General features: G+C 36.8%; 1 protein-coding gene across 3 annotated transcripts in view; it reads right to left on the bottom strand.

Annotated features, from left to right (window-relative positions):
- The window catches only part of LOC114148216 (partitioning defective 3 homolog B-like), a 210,161-nt gene that overhangs the window by 50,843 nt on the left and 138,889 nt on the right, over positions 1–20,429 (bottom strand). For all 3 annotated transcript variants that reach the window (XM_028023309.1, XM_028023311.1, XM_028023310.1), the window contains exon 22: positions 11,083–11,203. In XM_028023309.1, the coding sequence (XP_027879110.1) occupies positions 11,083–11,203 (121 nt within the window). The remainder of the gene's footprint in view (positions 1–11,082; positions 11,204–20,429) is intronic.

Below are 20,429 nucleotides of genomic sequence, written 5' to 3'. Positions count from 1 at the left end.
TTAATGGGTGTGTGCATTTATGCGGAAAACAGCACTGAGTCGCTGTTCAGACTATCTGTGCAAGGCGGGATGGATCGTCGAGTAGCACAGACAGTCAGGACTGTGGTTTTTCAGTCAGAGAGCAGATTTTGAGGAGCAATTGTTCGAGGGCGTGAAGAAGTATGTACGGAAGTATATAACTCGCTCGTCAATTGTTTCCTCCTCTGAAGTTGTGAACTTGCCATGACTGCTTTGTTTACTATCCTGTTGTAAACCACACACGACAAAACACTATGACGTACACTGCAGCTGGAGGGGAAGCTTGGGTGTGTCTTGTGGACCATGAAAGGTCTGTGCAAAACAAACATCTTAACACCACATGACCGCGTATCGACAATTAGACGTGGGTCCAACCATGCTGGGCCCTTTAGTCTTTCTTTGGAGGAGAAAATTATTTGCTTGTGTGCAGTACAAAATCATGTAGGTAAAGGGTGTTTCTCTGCACTTTGTTCAATTTGGCACATTTGGTGCAGCAATCAAATCTCAGAGTCCAGTCAGAAGTCAGTATGACCTCCAGGAATGTGGTTTCATATCCACAATTACAAAGTGTTTTTTGTTGATCACAAGTACCTATCACACTGAGAATTTAAAGTCTGGAGTTTAGAATGTCAGAGCTTCTCCTTGGCAAAGGAAAATGTACACTTTATATCTACGCTCCAGTTTTGAAAGCTCACAACCTTCTTTAGTTTTCCAGCAATCAACTTATCCACAATTTTCCAGCGGTTTGCAGCAGTGGAACCAAATGTGTTACAACCAAGTTGGAGCACTGCCGTTCTAATGAGGAATAATGACGAGGTAGTCTTAGCCAACGTGGCCAATCCTGAATCAAACTGTATTTTCACACCTAGAGACCTGTAATTTGTCCAATTCTACTTTGCAAAATAACATTTATATAAATATGTAGTCACACACCAACAGTGTATTTTGCAGAACCATTTTTTATCAGTAAAAATTACAATATTTTGCTGTATACCTACTTTGAATATCTACAGACTACAACTTTTACCTATTTATCTTGCCAAAACATCTCAAGCATAGACAGATTGGATGAATATCATGTGTCAGGAGCAATTCCCAAATTTAACTACAGATTCTCAACTGGATTTGAGTCTGAACTGTGACTCCACGTTTGTGTCTGTTTTGTGTCTTACTGGAACGCAAACCTATGCCAAAATCTAGCATGTCAGTTTTGTTGAACAACCATGTTTTTGTAGAAAGATCAGACAGAGAAACATTACAGGGCTATGCTGTACTTCTTCCCTGGTTGAGATCCTGAGTGGATGTCTAACATACTGTAAGTCTCTCTGTAAATGCTAGTTTGGGAAAATTTACACTGGTCCAGTAGGTTAACACCGATCCTATCATGTCTACTTTTCATGTACATTAACATAAACATAGAGCAGTGACATTAGATTGTTTGTAGAGTAAACACAAAGATGTTGTCAAGGAATGAATGTAGTACATGGGACCTTTTTTACGTTTAGATGCTTCACTTCTTATGCCCCTTTTTGTTTCTCTCTTTATTTCAATCTTTTTGTGCTTCGCAGCTGCCCTGTCTGGAACATCTGCCCAGTTTCCTTTCTGTTCCATTTGATTCAGCATATTTGTACTGTTCCTATGATCTTCATGTCCTTATAAGGACAACATAAGAAACAGTATTTGGATAAACTGTGTGATCTCACAGAGCTCTCTGACTGCAAAGAGCAAATTCATGAACACCGCACTGAAACTTTACTCATTGTTTTTTTAAAAGCTGCACCCCTTGAACTCTTTCACATTTTGTCACATCATAACTAAAAACATTAGTATATTTTAATGGGATTCTATGCAATAGATCAACACAAAGTGGAATAAAAATGAAATAAGAATCAAAATGTATGGCATTTATATTTGGGTGCCCCTTAATTTAATACTTTGAAGAACCACCTGTGCCTACATTTCCAGCTGCAAGACATTAAAGACATGTCTCTATCCGCTTTCAACATTGGATACTTTTTTTTTTTTTACCCAATTTTCTTTGGAAAAAAGTTCAGGCTCAGTCAGATGGGATGGAGAATGTCAACATACATCAGCTTGTAAGCCTTGCAATAAATTTCCAGCTCTATTTAAGTCTCGACTTTGGGACAATCTTCGATATGAATATGCTGTGATCTAAACCATTCCTTTGCAGTTCTGGCTGTATGTTCATATTATACCTTGTTTTATAAACTAATCTTGCTTTGAACTTCACCCCAACTTTCTCTCTAATCTTTCTGGTGCATTCCTTGGTCTTCCTGAAAGGCTGCACAATATATGGAAAACATTCTGTTCAAAACTGTGATAACTAGAATTACAATTAACCCAGAGTCTCTTGATTCTGTCCTACTTGTATCATTGCATGACATTACTATCATTTTACATAAGCTTTATCATATTGGCCACTGGCCAATTATACGTCATACATATGTAAAGCAACAATGCGTGACATATTAAATATAATATCAAACCAAATACTGCATTGAAGCAGTCCTTTGTGGTCGAGATATTGCACATACTGATTTTAAGATGTTGACTATGATTTGACATAAAGTGAAGCTCTACATTTTATGATGCAGATATATTTTTTTAAATGTCTTTTAATAAACCCCTAAAGTATTCACAAAGCAGCTTGATTAATACCAAGATTAAACTATGTATAGGCGGATTTCATTTTGGTGTATCAAAGTAATGGGGGTTTGAACAAAATTGTTTGGCATAGTGAACCCCTGCCTATTGGTGGTCCAGTATTCACAGATTTTTTTTGTGTAACATTACTCCAAATTATTCACAAGCTGCTAATTTATGTATTTTTCCATAGAGCATATTTAAAACATTAAAGGCAAAATATATCTAAGTGCAATGCTACTTGACACGCTATAAGTTGATGTTTACAAAGCAGCCAATGAAGGAACGGCATTTATTTTTCTTGGCACTGATTGGCTGAAATAAGGAAGACTGTAGATGTTAGCTTTTGCAGTAGTGCTAAGATGGTTTTTCACTGGGCATGTTGATACATATTAAGGTATATTTTCAGTTTGAACTATCAAAATAGTCAATTATAAGGATTTTTAAAGGGTGTCACAAGTATTTGTGTTTTTTAACTGTTGTAGTTTCTAGCCTACTAGGTGTCCAGTTCACACTTTTCTGAGTTTTATTTGTAAAACAGCTTGAAAACCATTCAACATTTTCTCTCCACTTTACTCTACTTTTATCACAAAAAAGACCAAATAAGTACAGAGAAGTTTGTGGTTGTAACGTGAGAAAATGAAAGGGTATTAACAGGGAAAGTATATGCTCATATGTGATTGAGGTTGTCTTTCTTTTCTTAGTTTGTCTTTTACCCATTTCTATCTCTACTTAACAGAAAACAAGTCTGATGCATTTTTTTCCTTTATGCACTTAGTCAGTTTTCGCATTCACTGAAGCCAACACAGGACTACAAGCCTTACTCTGCTGTTTCTGGAAATATGCTGACTTGTCACATGACAAAATTAAATGGATTCTTTTCCAGGAATTCAATTTGTACAATTGTGTAAATTGTTATACAAAAGGCTTTCTTAGTATAAAAAAGGCAGTGAATTTTAAAGAGGCTGCATTCAGATAGAGTGAAAGAAAATTGTTTTCAACATTGCTTTTTTTTTTTTTTTTTCAAAATATAAGCAATAGAGGTAGTACGTTTAAAAAGTTAATATAGTCCATATGATATCATAATCAACCATTTGTGTTTGCTTGAATAAATGATTGTGATAATGACTGTATGTTTATTACTTAATATGTGCATATGGGTATGTAAGGCTATTAATGCAAAAGGAGTAAAATAATTACATATTAGGCCATTTTGAAACAATTCTCCTGCAAACCATCAATAGTGAAAATGTTTTCCAAGCTTTGCGTGTGCCGGCTGCCAAACAATGCAGTCTGGTGACTGGGTAAATGGTACAGTATTTTCCAGTAGATTTATGATCACACAGATCTGGCATTAATAACACAGTAGAAATATAGCCTTGCTTGGAACAGTGGAGGAAAACTGGAGAATATAACTCTGCTGTTCTCTCTTTAGTAGTTTTTTCTTTGTTCTGGTCCTGGCAGCATACACTGCTCAGTTCTCCCTCATCCACAATGCCCAAATACTTTAGAGTATAAAGTATACATAAAATGATGGACACACATGAAATGAGTCTTCTAAAGCATCCAACAAAAGCCTTTCAATCCCAATGCCATATTTAATGGAAAAACATGATGAACAAATAGGATGAACCTCTTGCTTAAGAGAGAGAAATAGGAAACAACAAGAAATAATGCTGGAAGACCATGAACTAAACAGAATATGATGGAAAACTAATAGAATGGAGGTAATGGAGAAACCCATGGATATTTGGGGAGCTAAAAAACAGTTTTTATGTGAAACATAAATGTCTCACTTAACCCAGCCGCATTCAGCTGCAAGGTTTACTGCAGTCTCTTTCTGTTAATAGAAAGTTGGGGGTTTAATCCCCTGCCTGTCCACCAATAAAACACGCAAGGTAGCCTGGCTTTTTCAGCTTTATAAAGGCTGAAATCACATGAGCTGCTTCGAGGTCATGAAAAAAGGGTTTTGTGTGTGCACCTGTGTATGTGTATGTGAAAACAGGGATGGCAAATGGTTATTTTTTGCTCCCAGCATGAGAACTAAATCTAACTGCATGCACATTTCGTTGCAAGGAGAAAATGTATGGTTTTAGAGGCCTGTGGCATATTCATAAGGAACAAATTTACTGCATTTTTCTAACAAAAGGGTTTTTATTCAAGCAGAACCTGTGACTAAAACTAGCAGCTGTAAATTCCGTCCCACATGTTCTGTCCACCACTGCCAGCAAGCTCAGATTCTACACATTGTTATAATGGCTTTGTACACCAGCACACAAACTTTAATTCTAAAGGCCTAATCATAAATCGTAAAACAAGAGTCAATAGACATGTTAAAAGATGCAGAGATTTTCTTGTGTTTTATTTTAAAGTACAATTCATCAACAGACAAATTTAGGAATGGCAGGCTGGTTTCTGAAGGAAAAGTCTACTGTCTCCACAATCCTTCCTCAGATGAAAACTAATCCATACTTTTGGTACAGATGTGAGGAGGTACTTAAATCTACCTGACCTCCTCCAGATATCATTTATTGAAGATAACAAATTTAAACTTAAGATAAGGGAAGGAAAAAAAAGTTCACAGAAGGTTTCAGTTGCAGTTTGTTTGCAAACAGCTTATAAAGGAGCACCATTTATTTCCCTTGCAGCTGATTGGTTGCATCCCCCAAGAGCAACGATAAGGAACACAAAGAATGTTAGCTTATGCGGTAGTACTAGAGTTTCCACTGTTACTATTAAAGAGGTCTGCATAATGCAAAATCACCTTTTTGAGCTTCATATCATATAGTTTTACTACGCCAAACAGAGATCCGAATTGTTGCTTTGAGTCATTCATGCATGTTTGAGGAATCTTTGAAAATCCCATGGCAGCCATTTGCAGGGGCCTTAACACCAGCTCACACAATGCGCCATGTATTTACCCAAATGTCTGCCTTGGCGCTCCAGTCCCCAGCCGAACTCCAACCACACAGGGCAAGATTCCCCCATGCAGCTCCACTAGACTAGTGGCAGCAGCAATTAGCAAACACCTGGTGGAACTGCTGAGCGTATCAGACAAACTAAAATGATCCTCTTAACGGTTGCAAAGGACATCAATGGAGGCCATGGAGAAGCTTTGTTGTGATAACATGCTGACATAAGTATGGACGGATGGACAACGAGATAAATAAATAATTGGGCAGATGAAGGAGTGAATGGATTAACAGATGAGTGGATTTTTCCTTACTTACAAACCTCAAACCATCTTAAATATAAGACATTTCGAGACTGCGTAGGAATCCTGTTAGAAATATCTTATAAAGTAAACTCTGTTACCACCGACCTGCACTTTAAACTAAACAGTAATATATTATTGCACTCACAATGTGTTATTATGCTTCTGCATGGTGGAAAAACTGTGTTCATTGTTAGTCATGGCTCTTGGTTGTTTGATACTCGTGACTAATGTACCCACATACACACAGATCACGGCACTAAATTGTGTTATCATCCCAAGAAGGCTCTTTGTCTTCACTATACAAATACTCTGTGTCGATACCACAACGGTGCTGTCTGATTTAAAGCTTCTCTCGAGCTTTGTTTTAAATACTCTAATCAAGATAAGCCATGTTTTCTGTTAAATAGAGATTTTACTCCTATGAACTTTATGGAAACGTTTTACTGGCGACAATTTCAGGAACACGGTCCAGTAAAAATCCTTTTGTTCTCAGAGGAGTTAATGAAATTCTCTAAACAATGAAATTCTATGAATATTTAAGCATGATGTAATTTTGCAGACATATGAAAACAGAGTACAGGAGTTTTCCTTAATTCTATTGTGAATCACACAATGGTGTACCTCTTTCTTGCTGGTGCAAGGTTATAGAAAAAGTTGGACCCATTTTAAGGGACTGAAACCTTGAACAAAAAGAAACTATTACATGAGCCTTCACATGGAAAGTCTCCAAAACTGCAAAGTCATAAAAACAAGGAAGCAGACACAAAACAACATGTACACAAGGTTGTGTACACACAGGAGAGGACCGGACAAGGTTCTGAACGTAGAGGGATTTCAGTCGAGGTAAACAGGATGTGATACAAGATCCTCTGTATGGGCACAGAGGAGACGTTCATACATAATTCCAGGGCAAAGAGACATTTGCAAATTGTATTTTAGAGAAAAACTGAAGAGTAATAAAGATCCATTCATGTGAATATTTTACACAACTGGAGGGGCTGCTGCATGAGATATAGTCCATCAGAACAATGTGGGTGCACACAGAGCCTTTGAGAATGGCTGACTCATTAATAACCATTCAGATGTTTTATTAAGTCGCATGAAGACAGCTATATGTAATATGTCCACAGATTTTGTTTTCTGGCTTTGATTCAAACATTAAAAAGTGGCCAATAGTTTTTGATGTTATGAGTTTTTTGAGCGTTTTCTGTTGGGGAAAAAAAAAATCTTGTTTTTTTGAGTTGGTGGTGAAATGCAAGTGAATTAAAACATGTTGACTTCACAACTTGAGGAGAGAAGAAGATATTTTTTTTTGGCCTGGAAGTATTAAAGCGTGGAATTACAAAGCACTGTTGTCCACTGTTATTAAAAGTAATGATAAAGCGATGACCTGTTTTCCTTATTTGTTTTTAAATTCCAGCTTTACAAGTTCGATTTAAAAAACTTTAATTCAAGAAAGTAAAACCTTTTCAAAATCTCCCACTGTACATACCTTAAAATGTCTGTAGAGCGAAGTTATAAAAGCTACTTCCAAGTTAAATTTTAGCTACAATACAATGCTGCTTCTTTGGGAACAGTTTACCACTGGAGAGCTTGTTGAGACGACACAACAAACACAACATTAGAAAGGCAAATGCATGTGAACTGCTTGGCCTAGCAACTGTGACGAAGAGGATAGAGTCATCAGAGAGAAACTGAATGAGCTCAGTTGCTGTGGAGTTTGACAGGCAGGGAGAGAAAATATAGGATTTTGTCAAATTCAGCACAATCCCCAGCATCTGTCGAGCTTGGGGAGGCATATTTTTAACACTTAGCATGAGCTGTTGAAAGTAACTGCAAAGTGAGGCTAAATTGCAAGCCATGACATAGGCATTTGAGGGTTTCTCAGGAGGAATTTCTCTACCTCTCAAGTAATTCATTCAAGGTCAGGTTCCACCCAGGCTACATTTCAGCTTTGTGGGAAGGAAAATGCATCAGACTGAGGACTGACCTCCTCCATGACTTGTGAAACATGTGTTTGAACCATGAGTTATCTACTGATAACATACACTCAAGGCCCTCTCAGTGACATTGTAAAGTTCTTATATAATTCCCAGGAAAGAGATGCTTTGTATCAGGTCTAGAAATAAACTAGTTTCACTAACCCTAAAGCCATACACAGTATTCAGCAGAAGCTAATGGTAAAGCTCTAAATTTAAATCTAAATAATGTATAATTTACATGAAGACAAAAATACTGGAGGGGGGGAATGGAACTGCTGCGTAAACAATCTTTACCGACTTCAAAATAAGACCAGAAATATAAAACAACTATTTGAAAAGTCTTCACAGTTGATGATGAAAATATCAACACAGATATTGTATTTTATTCAACTGACAGTTTACAAAACATACAAGTAAATTAGTGCTTTAGAAAGAAGCTAAGTGCGCTAAATACTTTAAAAGTTAGCAAAATAGCTAACAGAAAAAAAATATCTAAACTATTAGCAAGCTAGTGGATTAGTGGAAGTGTCCCCACCACTGTCTGACAGTATAATAAAATACATTAACATACAGAAAGTCTATTGCTTATCAGACATTTTTGGAAAATGTTTCAAATCATATTATTTCAGTCCTTTGACAGTAAAAAACTCAAAGGTGGGTGTAAGTAATGTAATACTATGACATCCTCCTCACAAAGCATTACATCTTCTTTCAAGTTGTTTATGTTTTGAAAATCACACAATAAAATGGGATTAGCATTGAAATGATTGTAAATGAACTATCTAAGTCTAAAGCACGTTTCTAGTCTAAAAACTCTACGAAAGCTGTTCTAGATAATTAAATCCCTCACTAAAAGCTGTGTCACACCGCCCACAACAACAATTGGCTCCCACAAAGTCTCCTCTATGTAGGACTGTGTGTAAGAGTGCGTGTATGTGACAACAGCACAGCGCCCTGTTGATTTAGTTCCCCTCTCCTTAGGGAGAAAGTCTGTTGTTGTCTTCCAAAATACACACATCCTCCCACAAGCACAGAATGCACTCACTTGGAAACAAAGTTGTGGTGTGGCTTTTGTTGCTTGATAATTGTTTTTAGGCAAACATAATTTTGCTAGCAGAGACAGCTAACCCATAACCATGAATCAATGAAATGGTAATGGAGCCACGGGGGAAGAAAGGCAAACACATTCAATATTCCGTGGCAACGTTATAGGAGGAGCTCACACTCTCTCTGTGATGGTCTTTATCTCTCCCTTTTTCGTGCACCCTGTCTGCGAATAACTTTCCATCACTTTAACTCCTCATAAATATTCTCTAAACCCTTTCCAAAAAATAAAAAGGTCCTAAGGAGAAGCAAACAAACCAATAAAAGTGAAATTGAATTAGCTTGCCACCAGCTCACTATCATAACCATTGTTTTTCCCCACTTCCCTTCGCACAGAAAGCCAGTCAGGTAAATAATCACTTTTGGTCTAATTACTAAATCAATCATCCTTAATGAGATGGGCTTGCTAGTTGCAGTGGTAACTGCTACTCCTATGATCTCACTTTCTATTTTTTTCTTTCTTTTTAATAAGTGTAAAACTTCAAACTGTAAAGCCGGATAATTTATTTCTCTAAGTAATTTAAAAGTTACTTTCCTTAAGTTACTTTCCTTAATCTGAAAGGATAATATCTGAAACTTACAAGTCTCTACAGGTAACCCTCACAGACTTCCTGGGAAACTTTTTGGGAACTGGACAGGACAATAAAATAATTTGTAACCTGGTAGTTTCTGAAACAAACTTACACAAACATTTTAATATTTTTTTATTTTTTCCAAGGCAACAGTGCTAATTACAATATTTAACCTCATAATATGTGGGTTTCTCAAAGCAGCACTGTCTGGATAAACTGTACTTCTTGATTTACAAGCTCAAACTGTATCCATATTCAGAGCAAGACTCATATGTAATTTACATAATGTAAGATAACACACAGCAAGAGTCATAAGCATGCACAACCAACTCGTTATTCTAGAGAGGCCTCACCTGAGTAAAACTCAATACAAACTGGGAGCTTAGAAGCAGAACTGATAAAACTAAGCTTCCCATTTAAATAATGAAAATCTCATTAATTACAAATGGTGCCTTTTAGGGCTGGGCAATCAATCAAACTAAATGATTAATCAACACCAGGGCTTTGCAATGGGCCCAGTTGTGTTCATGTAACACAACATGCTGGATAAATTAATTTTGTCTTATTCCAAAGCTCTTGAGCTGCCTTAAGATGTGTGCAACCTCAAGCTTCTTCTCATGAGAAGGTTTGTATTTCGTCAACTATGCAAACACCCTCTGTATAACACAGCTGGTATGAAATCTCTGAGTGCTAATACATGAGGTTTTTCATCCTTAAACCAACCATTAACAATGTTTGACAGCATGTGGAAATAAAAAGGAAGGATCTGACTTGAAAAACTCATTTTACTGATTCCACTGTGATACGATATCAGCTGGCTACAGAGCGCTAACGGTAGCTCCATCGGGAGGAATTAAATTTGGTTGGTCAGAAGGTAATTACTTTCATTCTTCGCTTCTTCAAACCGCAGACTTTAAATGAATCTCTGCCTCTCTACAATATGCATTTCCTTCAAACAATAATTGCTTATTTTGATTTTATGAAAAAGTTACCAAGATTCGTCTCTTCATTAGCTTCCTAATGACACCTGGTGTGAGTGCGGGAGGTAACTATTAATGCAGTGATATTACTTTATCAAAGGCAGATTTCTTCTTTTCAGGAGTGACTCAGGTAGACTGTAGATTTGTGTGGATGTGATTATCAGTCTGTGATTTGAAAAACAATTCCTCCGGGATGACAAGTGACTCAAACCTCTACTTATCTTCTCTGTGTGTCATTCTTAGAGAAAAGCGGATCATATCAGTGTGATCGGCCCAATACCCGCAGGAGCCGTTCGCATCAAAGAGCACCTGACTCTGACAGCTAAAGGGCCTTGATCACTTGGCAGACGCTGTAAAGCCGGTGATCACTCTGATTCCTGAAATGGAGTAAGATAGTACACTGCATGCCACTCACAGACAGTGGGATGGAGACATCCCAAAGATTTACAGAAGTGTAATTTCAAAACTGTGTTTTAGATAATCTCTAAATACTTTTTGTGTATTTTTTTGACCTGTCAGTGTCAGGTTGTGATTGTGCTACGTACCCTGTGTGGGTCACTGTCGTGACCTCTGCGTCGTAGGTCCAGTTCTTCATACGGCGGCACCATTCCTTCTCGTCTTGCTTGCTGATACTCTCTTCTTAGCAGCTGGATGCGGTCCATATTGCTGCACAAAGACACATAATAAAATGCGTATGAGCGCACCTTTGCAGGGGCAGGTAGATGTCCACAAGAAACAGATAAAGCCAAACACACACAGATAAACAAATTTTGAGAAAATTGATAAAAATATATATTTACAAATCTCTTTGTTCCAGTTTGTCTGAACACTCCAACCTCTATATTTTGAATGTTCACTCTGACAGGGTGTCTCAATAGATTTTGTTTTCTGACATAGAGGAAGGTAAAGTGTTAGAACTTTACAACTTGTAGGTAGATTTCATTTGCAGGGAAAATCCCACACTGACTAAAAGTAAAAAAAAACAGAAACAGAAAGTTGCTGCTGAAGTTTATTCAAGAAAACAAGTGCATTGGAGGAAAGTTGTTCCAGTAAAAGCTACTTTTGGATATAGAATTTGTTGTATCTGCAAGTCCTCAGAAAGTTTGGATATCGTCATTCACACTGCAGCCGGCTATCTGCAGTATCTGCCTGGTGTAGAGTGACGTAAAAATCAAGTTTAAGTTCTGCTTTTATTAAAAAGCACAAAGCTAGTAGAGCAGTTACTGAGGCCTCACTAAATATGTTACTTTTGGGATAGCTGATCAACAGGTGTAGACAGTAAGTCTTCAGTGTAACTATGAATTATTCTTACATTGTTTTTGGTTTTACTTTTCTGTGTGGTTTATGAATTGAGAAAGTCTAACTGTAAAAATCTGAATTTATTGTTTATATTAAACTACCAAAACAAACTATTTAAATTAATGATGGCAAAATGACACTGGTTTCCTGGTGTTGTGTTTTGACCAAAGTTGACATATTGTGGAAATTATTGTTGAACAATCATCCCTATGGTGATGATGCCAAAAAAGCCATGTGTTCATTCACACAGAAGTACATCCAACATCAACTTCAAAACTTGGACTGCAGGGATGAAGACTCCAATCCCTTGATCACTCTCACTGCCTGCATCTATTTCGGTTTCCTTTTTTCTTCCTGCTTCTTTTGCAACCGGAAAGAAAACAAAACCATCAATCAATTCATGAATATTCTCTCTGTCAACGCAGGAAATATACAGCATATCAACACTGAACTCTGGGCACCCTTGTGAGTCATGCACATGCACACATATCCACTCACCCACACATAATGAAAATGCAGAAAGTCATATCATACACATACAGTATGAGGTCATATGCAACATTAGAGATGCAGTTTGCAATTTCATGGACCGAGTTGGAGCAAGAGGGGAAAATGCGCTGGTGGAACATCAGGTGATTTATGAAAAGTCTGAAAAATAGCAATATACACAAATACAAAAAAAAAAAAAAAAAAAAAAAAAAAAAAAAACAGAATGGCTCCAGGATATTCTGTGAGCACAACAACGCCTTCTGAGGGATCATGAATGAATATTGCTCTGTGCTTTGTTTGTGGATATTTGTTTTTGCTAAATTGCCAGTAAAAAACATTCTGTAACAAACTCAAATAATAGTTCAGGCTGAGAAATCATGATCTGATAAGTGTATGACATTTTTTGTCACCATGCAGCTCAAATTTTACATTTTTAAAACAACTGATTGACATTAAATTAGACACTATGCTGTAGTTTAATCTACAGTGTATTTAAACATTGGACAGTGAATGAAGCTGAACAACTAGATTTAATAGCAGAGATGACACACATTGTAGCAGTAATTACATGCATTTCTGCTTTGTTAGTGGCATGCTTGAGAGAACAGGGAGGTAGAATCAGGGCTGTACATTTTCATATCAAATAACAATAAAAGAAAATCTAAACAAACTGTAAGGTAGTTAGGTAGAATAGAGACTGAAAATAGAAATATGCATATCCATGTTTGTATTTTCTGAGTTTTCCAAACTCGGAAAAAACTGAATTCTAGACTTTTCTGGATTGTATAAAATGTGCAGTGCCATCCATCCATCCATTTTTTAAATTTTCTCTAAACAAGTAAAAACACACATATTTAAAAATATGCACACACACATTTTTTATCACCATGCAGCTTAAATTTTACATTTTTAAAATAACTGATTGACATTAAATTAGACACTATGCTGTAGTTTAATCTACAGGGTATTTAAACATTCACAAGAGACAAAATATACAGTCTCAAAGAAGTTGCGTGCACACAGTTCTCGGTGTAAAAAAAAAAGGATGCTGCATTACAGTGACACATAATCTAGTTTTTTATGCGTGTGTGCATGTGAGTGTGTTTGGTCTTTCAGCCTAACAGCAAAGAAGTGCTGTGTCAGCAGTAACACAAAACATCACTCTGAAACAATGCATTTAGAGAGAAATCAGATGGAAGCTGCACCTGATGACAGTGCAAAACATCTTATTGGGTCCCAATTGTTCCTTTGTTTTTTTTTTAATTCATTCGTTCAACAAAAGGTTCCGGTTGGTTGGTTACATTAAACATAAGAATAATTGAAAAGAAAAAAACAAATGAATATTGGATAGAATAAATTCCATAAGATTGGGAAAGCTAACATTTTAATTAAGCCATCCAGTAAAAATAGACATGCATCAGTGATAAATGCTTTTCTGTAGAAGACTCCACTTTGTCCTATTGTTATTTTAATTAATAACCTTTGAACAAAATGAAATAAATTTATTGGGAAAAAGTCAACCAAAAGAAAGATTCAGAAAGATTGAGATACAAAATGAAGTGATTATGCCAGTGTTAGAAAACATATATAATGGAGCCCTGGCATTGGCAAGATTATTAACCACAGTCACCCACAAATAGTTAAAATCTGGGAATATTTTGATTCCTCTTCTAAAAACGCTTATAAGTGACTATTTTAATAGTTCAAACACTAAACATCCCCTAATATTTTAATATGGATAGTGGAAACAGTGTACAACAAAAGCTAACATCTACAGTCGTTCTTATTTCCACACTTGGGGATACAGCCAATCAGTGCCAAGTAAAATTAACAGCACTACTGGATTGGCTATTTTGCAAATACTAACCAATAGCAAGTCAAAAAAGATTGTATTTACTGTAGGTATTTCAGCTTCAAAAGCTGCGGTGTTTTTCAAATATTTTAGGTATGTGCAATGAAAAAATCTGCATCAGTGAAAACTCGTGAAAATGTGGAGGTTCACTGCATGGATCTTAAAACAGTAAAATTGATAGAGAGCTTTATGCTCGCTTTACTAATGCTGGACTATTTTTTTTATTTACAGAAAAAACAAACATCTCTAAATATGGTTTCCCAAGCTTCCTGTAGAAATGTTGTTACTGATATTGCCAATGCAGCAGCAAGTGCATCAGGTGATATTGTAATTATTTTTAAAGTTATTTTTAAGCAAGAGATTGTCTTGAGTTCTAGGCTGGTGATGTGAAACTGTACATTTTATTTTTGTCAGACGAACTACCAGTTATTTCTTGGTTTATCTGTCTTCTGTCAGTCTGGAAATTGAGAAAAACTAAAATAATAATAAAAAACTATAAAGAAATTATTATTCTTGATGGTCTTGAGTGAACGTTTGCATTATGTGTCTTACTCAGAAAGAGTATGACTCTTGTGTTGATTTATGTATGGCTTTTTTAGTAGAACCATAAGGCCCCACAAAATAGTCAAATACCATTTGTGTTGATTAACCACAAATAATATTTCTCTGAAATATTCATCAGCTATTTCTAATTAATAACAGCTGTTACAGTCAAAATAAAGTTTTCAAGTTTTCCCAAAAAGAACTGCAGTGGCTGTAAAAAACATTAAACCGCTTGGCTGAGCTTTAACATCAACCTGCCAATGGGACTAGAGATGGGAATTAGCTTCTGGGCTATAATCTCATGTATTTGCATCTAAATGTTCACTAATATACATTGCTCCATTTTTAAAAAATCAACTTGAACTTTAAAGTGATGGACCTAATCCATAGCAAACTCACCGATTGGTGCAAAATGAGTGAAAAGAAGATCGTCTGAGAGTAGTGAGTGTGTCTCAAGTGATTTTAGTATAAACACCTGTGTTTGAAAGGTGCGTTCACTAGTTAATCCCATTTAAAGGCCCTTTACACATTCAAACCCATGTTACTGACACAGCTTAGGTATTCCTGACTGCTGCATTCTTTTCAAAAATACAAAAAGTATCTTTAGCCATTGTTTTATTGTTTTACTGTGGTAGATTAAGATCATTTATCGGCTTTTAGAGCACTTAAAACATTGTCTACTTTCAGCAATATCTTGAAGAAATGTGTTTAGCGAACACCTCCTCTTTCTTAACACCTCTAAAGCTACAACAGGCCTCATTTGCACTTGCACCTGTCCCATCTGGACAGAAATATAAACAGATTTAGCACTTGGTCTGTATGCCAGGGTTCCTTTTAGTAAGCTTTAATGGTGTTCACCACTTGTAAGTAGCTTTGGCTAAAAGCATGTGAAATAAGTTAATGCATATGTAAATATACAATGTTCCTGGGAAGAAGGTGCAATGCATGATTCATTTGGTATGCAGGGGATTGCAAATTGAAAATCTGGTACTGTTAGAAAACAAGACAGAGCAGCCACACTTATCATTTAATATCAGACCTGAAAGAAGGTAAATAGCTTTAAGTATCCTGATGGCCAGAAGACATTGGATACTGAATGAAGCTGAACAACTAGATTTAATAGCAGAGAGATGACACACATTGTAGCAGCAATTACAGTACAGACCAAAAGTTTGGACACACCTTTTAATTCAATGAGTTTCCTTTATTTTCATGACTATTGACATTGTAGATTCACACTGAAGGCATCAAAACTATGAATAACACATGTGGAAATATGCACTAAACAAAAAAGTGTAAAACAACTGAAAATACCCCTTATATTCTAGCTTCTTCAAAGTAGCAATCTTTTGCTGTGATTACTGCTTTGCACACACTCTGCATTTTCTTGATGAGCTTCAAGAGGTAGTCACCTGAAATGGTTTTCACTTCATAGGTGTGCCCTGTCAGGTTAATAAATGGGATTTCTTGCCTTATAAATAGTCATGAAAATAAAGAAAACCCATTGAATTACAAGGTGTGTCCAAACTTTTGGTCTGTACTGTACATGCATTTCTGCTTTGTTAGAGGCATGCTTGAGAGAACAGGAAGGTAGAATCAGGGCTGTACATTTTCATGTCAAATAACAATAAAAGAAAATCTAAACAAACTGTAAGGTAGTTAGGTAGAATAGGGAATGAAAATAGAAGTATGCATATCCATATTTCTATTTTCCGAGTTTTTCAAACTCGGAAAGCACTGAATTCTAGACTTTTCTGGATTGAATAAAATTTGTAGTGCCATTCATCCATCCATCCATCCATCTTTTGTATTTTCTCTAAACAAGTAAAAACACATAAAAATATGCACACACACAAATGAGGTGTATTTTTTAAAGATTTATGACACAGCATAAATGAAGGAGAGCAGTCGTAGAAATACATCAAAATGGGCGTGCCGTGGTGGCGGAGGGGTTAGCGCGACCCACATTAAGAGGCAACATGGCCTCGACGCAGCTGTCGCAGGTTCGACTCCTGGACCCGACGACGTTTACCGCATGTCTCCCTCCCTCTCCTTCCCCCTTTCCTGTCAGCCTACTTTGAAAAAGGGACATTAGAGCCCACAAAAAGATAAAAAAAAGAAATACATCAAAATGATAAACAGACTTTAAAAAAGAACCACACATATCTAAACACGTCCAGAACTACAAACATAGACAGGTTATCAATTGGCTTTGGTTGAAAAAGGAATCTCAAATTATTAACTTTAACTTTACAGCATATTAAATATCACTCTCCAACTTTAGGTTATTTTTTACATTAATCAAAGTAAAGCAAATATTTCACGAAAGTAAAAACTTTTTCTTTCTTGGTCTCTTTCTTAAAGTCCCCCACACACACCAAAGGAAGCACAGCCAGATCAATCTCTGGTTCCCGCTCTGTCAAACCAATAATAATTCCATAAATGTTTAAAACTCCGAATGGGAAACTCGCCATAGCTGGTAATAACCCTGCCATTAATAATTAAGACCTCTGTTCCATTAATAACATGGTGACAGACGCCCAAAGAAATATCAGTATCCACTGTAAAGTAAAGAAATATGTCCTTGTCATTGTAATCTATAAATATTTACCACACTGGTTGGATCATTTTTTATCTGGAGTTACAGCCCTAAAAACTGTCTTCTGGCATATTTTAAATCAGCATTTGGAACTGACTCGTGATCACAGGACATGTATATTTAACATCCATTTTTAATGTTGTAATGTAAGGCCTGTCAAGCTCTCCAGTAAGCCAATCCATTCAGGAAAAATATAAAATATGTTGGTTTAAATTCCCCAAGAGATGCTTTATTTATTTTATTGCTGTTGCCCATTCACTATTAATACATTTAAAATGTATTATCAGCTTAGTTTACCCAAAGATAACCTCATCCATAATTTAGATGTAGAGTATATATTAGCATCGTCTGAGTGGTATGTAAAGAAACATATGTCATGGATACAAAAAAAATGGAGATCAGGATAATATAGACATACTGAGAGGAAAGACAAGCAAGGCACATATTATTAGCTTCCCATAACAGATGGATTTGAGCTTGAAGGTTTAATAAATCTGACAGGAACTGGCCAAAGGCTGGTGTGGTCTGGTGTATCTGACACACATGCAGCTACAGTAATGGTTCATGCAGGGGATGGGTGCACAACAAACAGGGATGGACAAACACACAGGTGATTTATCACCTCCTCCAAGAGTGACACGTGGGAAATATGTCACTCAGATTGTTGGCTCTGTCTGATTTATATACCAGACTGAAAGTGAGATTACAGCGTGCATCAAAATGAGAATCTAGAACCACACAATACAAAAAGGCGGAAACTTTTCGGAGTTCTTTTACTAATGTAAAGCGGCACAATGTTATGCCTCTGCTCAAGCTAGATGAAAATCCTGTTATTTTCTCAAGGTTCTTCTCAAACTTTTGGAAAACAATTCTGACTATATGTTCTCAGAGGGGAATTTTTGTTTTTTGCACATCTTGGAAGCTGCTTGGTTTCCTGCCCCTGATTTACAACCCAGGATCCAATAAATATATAAATATTTATCAAGTCTAGCCAATGCTATTCATTTGCAACTCATCTTAAGTCGGGTCACAGCTGTCAGCTACAAATAGCACAACTAGACAAGGTGATTTTCAAAAACTTTCCGAGTCAAAAAACCAGTCTATACCTCATCAGTACCATTCAACAATAGATGTGGTCAACTGCATCAAAAAACAAGTGATTAAGAGTACTAATGTATGTTCCTCTTGTTAATGTAACTCTCTGAAGCATAATTGCTAAACAAGATATAATCACCAACATCACTCCACAATAGTTCGATGGCTCCTCCTTGATGGTGTTATAGCCTGGAAATAAGAGCATGCTTCAAGTCTACGTCATGGATTTGTTATCAGTAAATGCACAACATTCTCCCTCCTTGTTAACAGACCAGTAGATGACCACTAGACACTGAAAAGAGATTTTCAAACTCCATCAGGCAGTTTATCAGTTTGCCCACAGTGTTGTTGGTAAGGTTTTCTGGTAAGGTTCCCCAGAAGACCTTACCATAACCTTGTAAAACTGCTAAAGGTTTTGGATTAATCTTATGAGAATGATTATTATTCAAGGTAAGGTCACCTTTGAAGAGAATAAACAGGAGTTTTTGTGCAGAGTGGCTGACCTTCAGAAAAACAAAATGTCCTTTTATTAGCACAAACTAATGATAGCTATTTGAAAAGAAAAAAAATCTATGCGGTTTGAAAACATAAACTGAAATTGATTTGAAAGCTTGGGAGATGCTACGTTCTGCTTGGAAATGATTCATAAAGGGTAAAAATTTACATCAATCAATTGAGGAGACAAAAGACTGCCCTACGGAGGACTTTCTCAACCTTTAAAAGCAAGGGCAAACTAGGACTAATCCTTATTTAAATAAGGCATGAATCATAAATCCATGTTTTCCATTTTGGACAATGTTCCAAACTGGAAATAAAAAGAGCTTCAATGTATTGAATTTTAAAAATAAATGCTAAAAATTATGTGTTTTTGAATCTTTGCCAGTGCAATCAATAAAAGCAGCAGATACCAAATTTCATAGTAACTGATGTTGACACGCTTTTTCTTTTTACACGTTAACAAACATCCGGTCATCTGTTTGTTCTCCCTGGTGTGTAGTTGCAAAGCAGAGGATCATTATCAGCTCTGTCTAACAAAGATGAAGTCGACCACAATAACAGACACAGGTCAATGCATCAGCTCTGCAGCCCGCTGTATCTTCTTTCTGCATCTTCCACTCATCTGCTTGGTCTCATATTCACAAACGACACCGGTTGCTAGAAACAAAACAAAAGAACTAAACTAATTAGAGTGAGAAATATCCCCTCATTTGCCTGCAAGGATGTGGGATTTTATTAACTTTATCAATTTCCTTGATGATGACTGTCTGAGTGAAGTAAATCTTCACAATTTGGAGATTCTCTGCAATCTATTTTGAGTTTTTCAGCAACTTTGATTTTTCTGTTTCCCTCTCTCTCCTTCTACTAACCTAATCATCTATCTCTACCTTGATAACATTCATCTCTCTATCCCTCCTACTTCATCTTAATCTCTTCATCATCTGCTCATCTCCGTCGTCCTGCCTCCGTCTCCCTCCCTCGTCTCGCCTTTCATCTCATCTTTTTCCTCCTAATCTCCCGAGCTTGTGCTTGGGCTCTAATTAGCCGACATCTCTACTAATGAAGTTTGACAACAAAAGACCACCAATGCTGGCAGGTGGGTCAGAGGGGAGGAAACAGAGGGGCGAGAACAGAGGCGGAGAGGGAAGCTTTGCGAAAGAAAGACTCTGTAACAGTGCGGCAGTCTTTTCGGTGTGAGCCCGCTACATGGGCTGCCAGGCCTCTGGGTTCCTTTCTTTTCTTCCGCAGGCTAACAGGAAGTGACACATGTTTTTAAAATGCAGCTGACAGGATATGACACGGTCTCTAATACAGCGTGGTCTACGCACGGGGAGTAATTAGCGCTCTATCGACTGCCATGACATCAATCAGACTAGCTGTCCAAATGTCGTACTCAAGAGAGGCACCCGCGGTGGCAGAGGAGGGTGGCATCCTGTCGTGATGAAAATCAGTGTCTGTGTGAATGCGGCAGGGACTGAATACTAACTGGCATGACATTATTTGGACAAGCCATCTGT

The sequence above is a fragment of the Xiphophorus couchianus genome, chromosome 7 (assembly GCF_001444195.1).
Source record: "Xiphophorus couchianus chromosome 7, X_couchianus-1.0, whole genome shotgun sequence".
Taxonomy (NCBI): Eukaryota; Metazoa; Chordata; class Actinopteri; order Cyprinodontiformes; family Poeciliidae; genus Xiphophorus; species Xiphophorus couchianus.
Note: the sequence above shows the minus strand (reverse complement) of the source record. Positions and strands in the feature narration are given on the sequence as shown.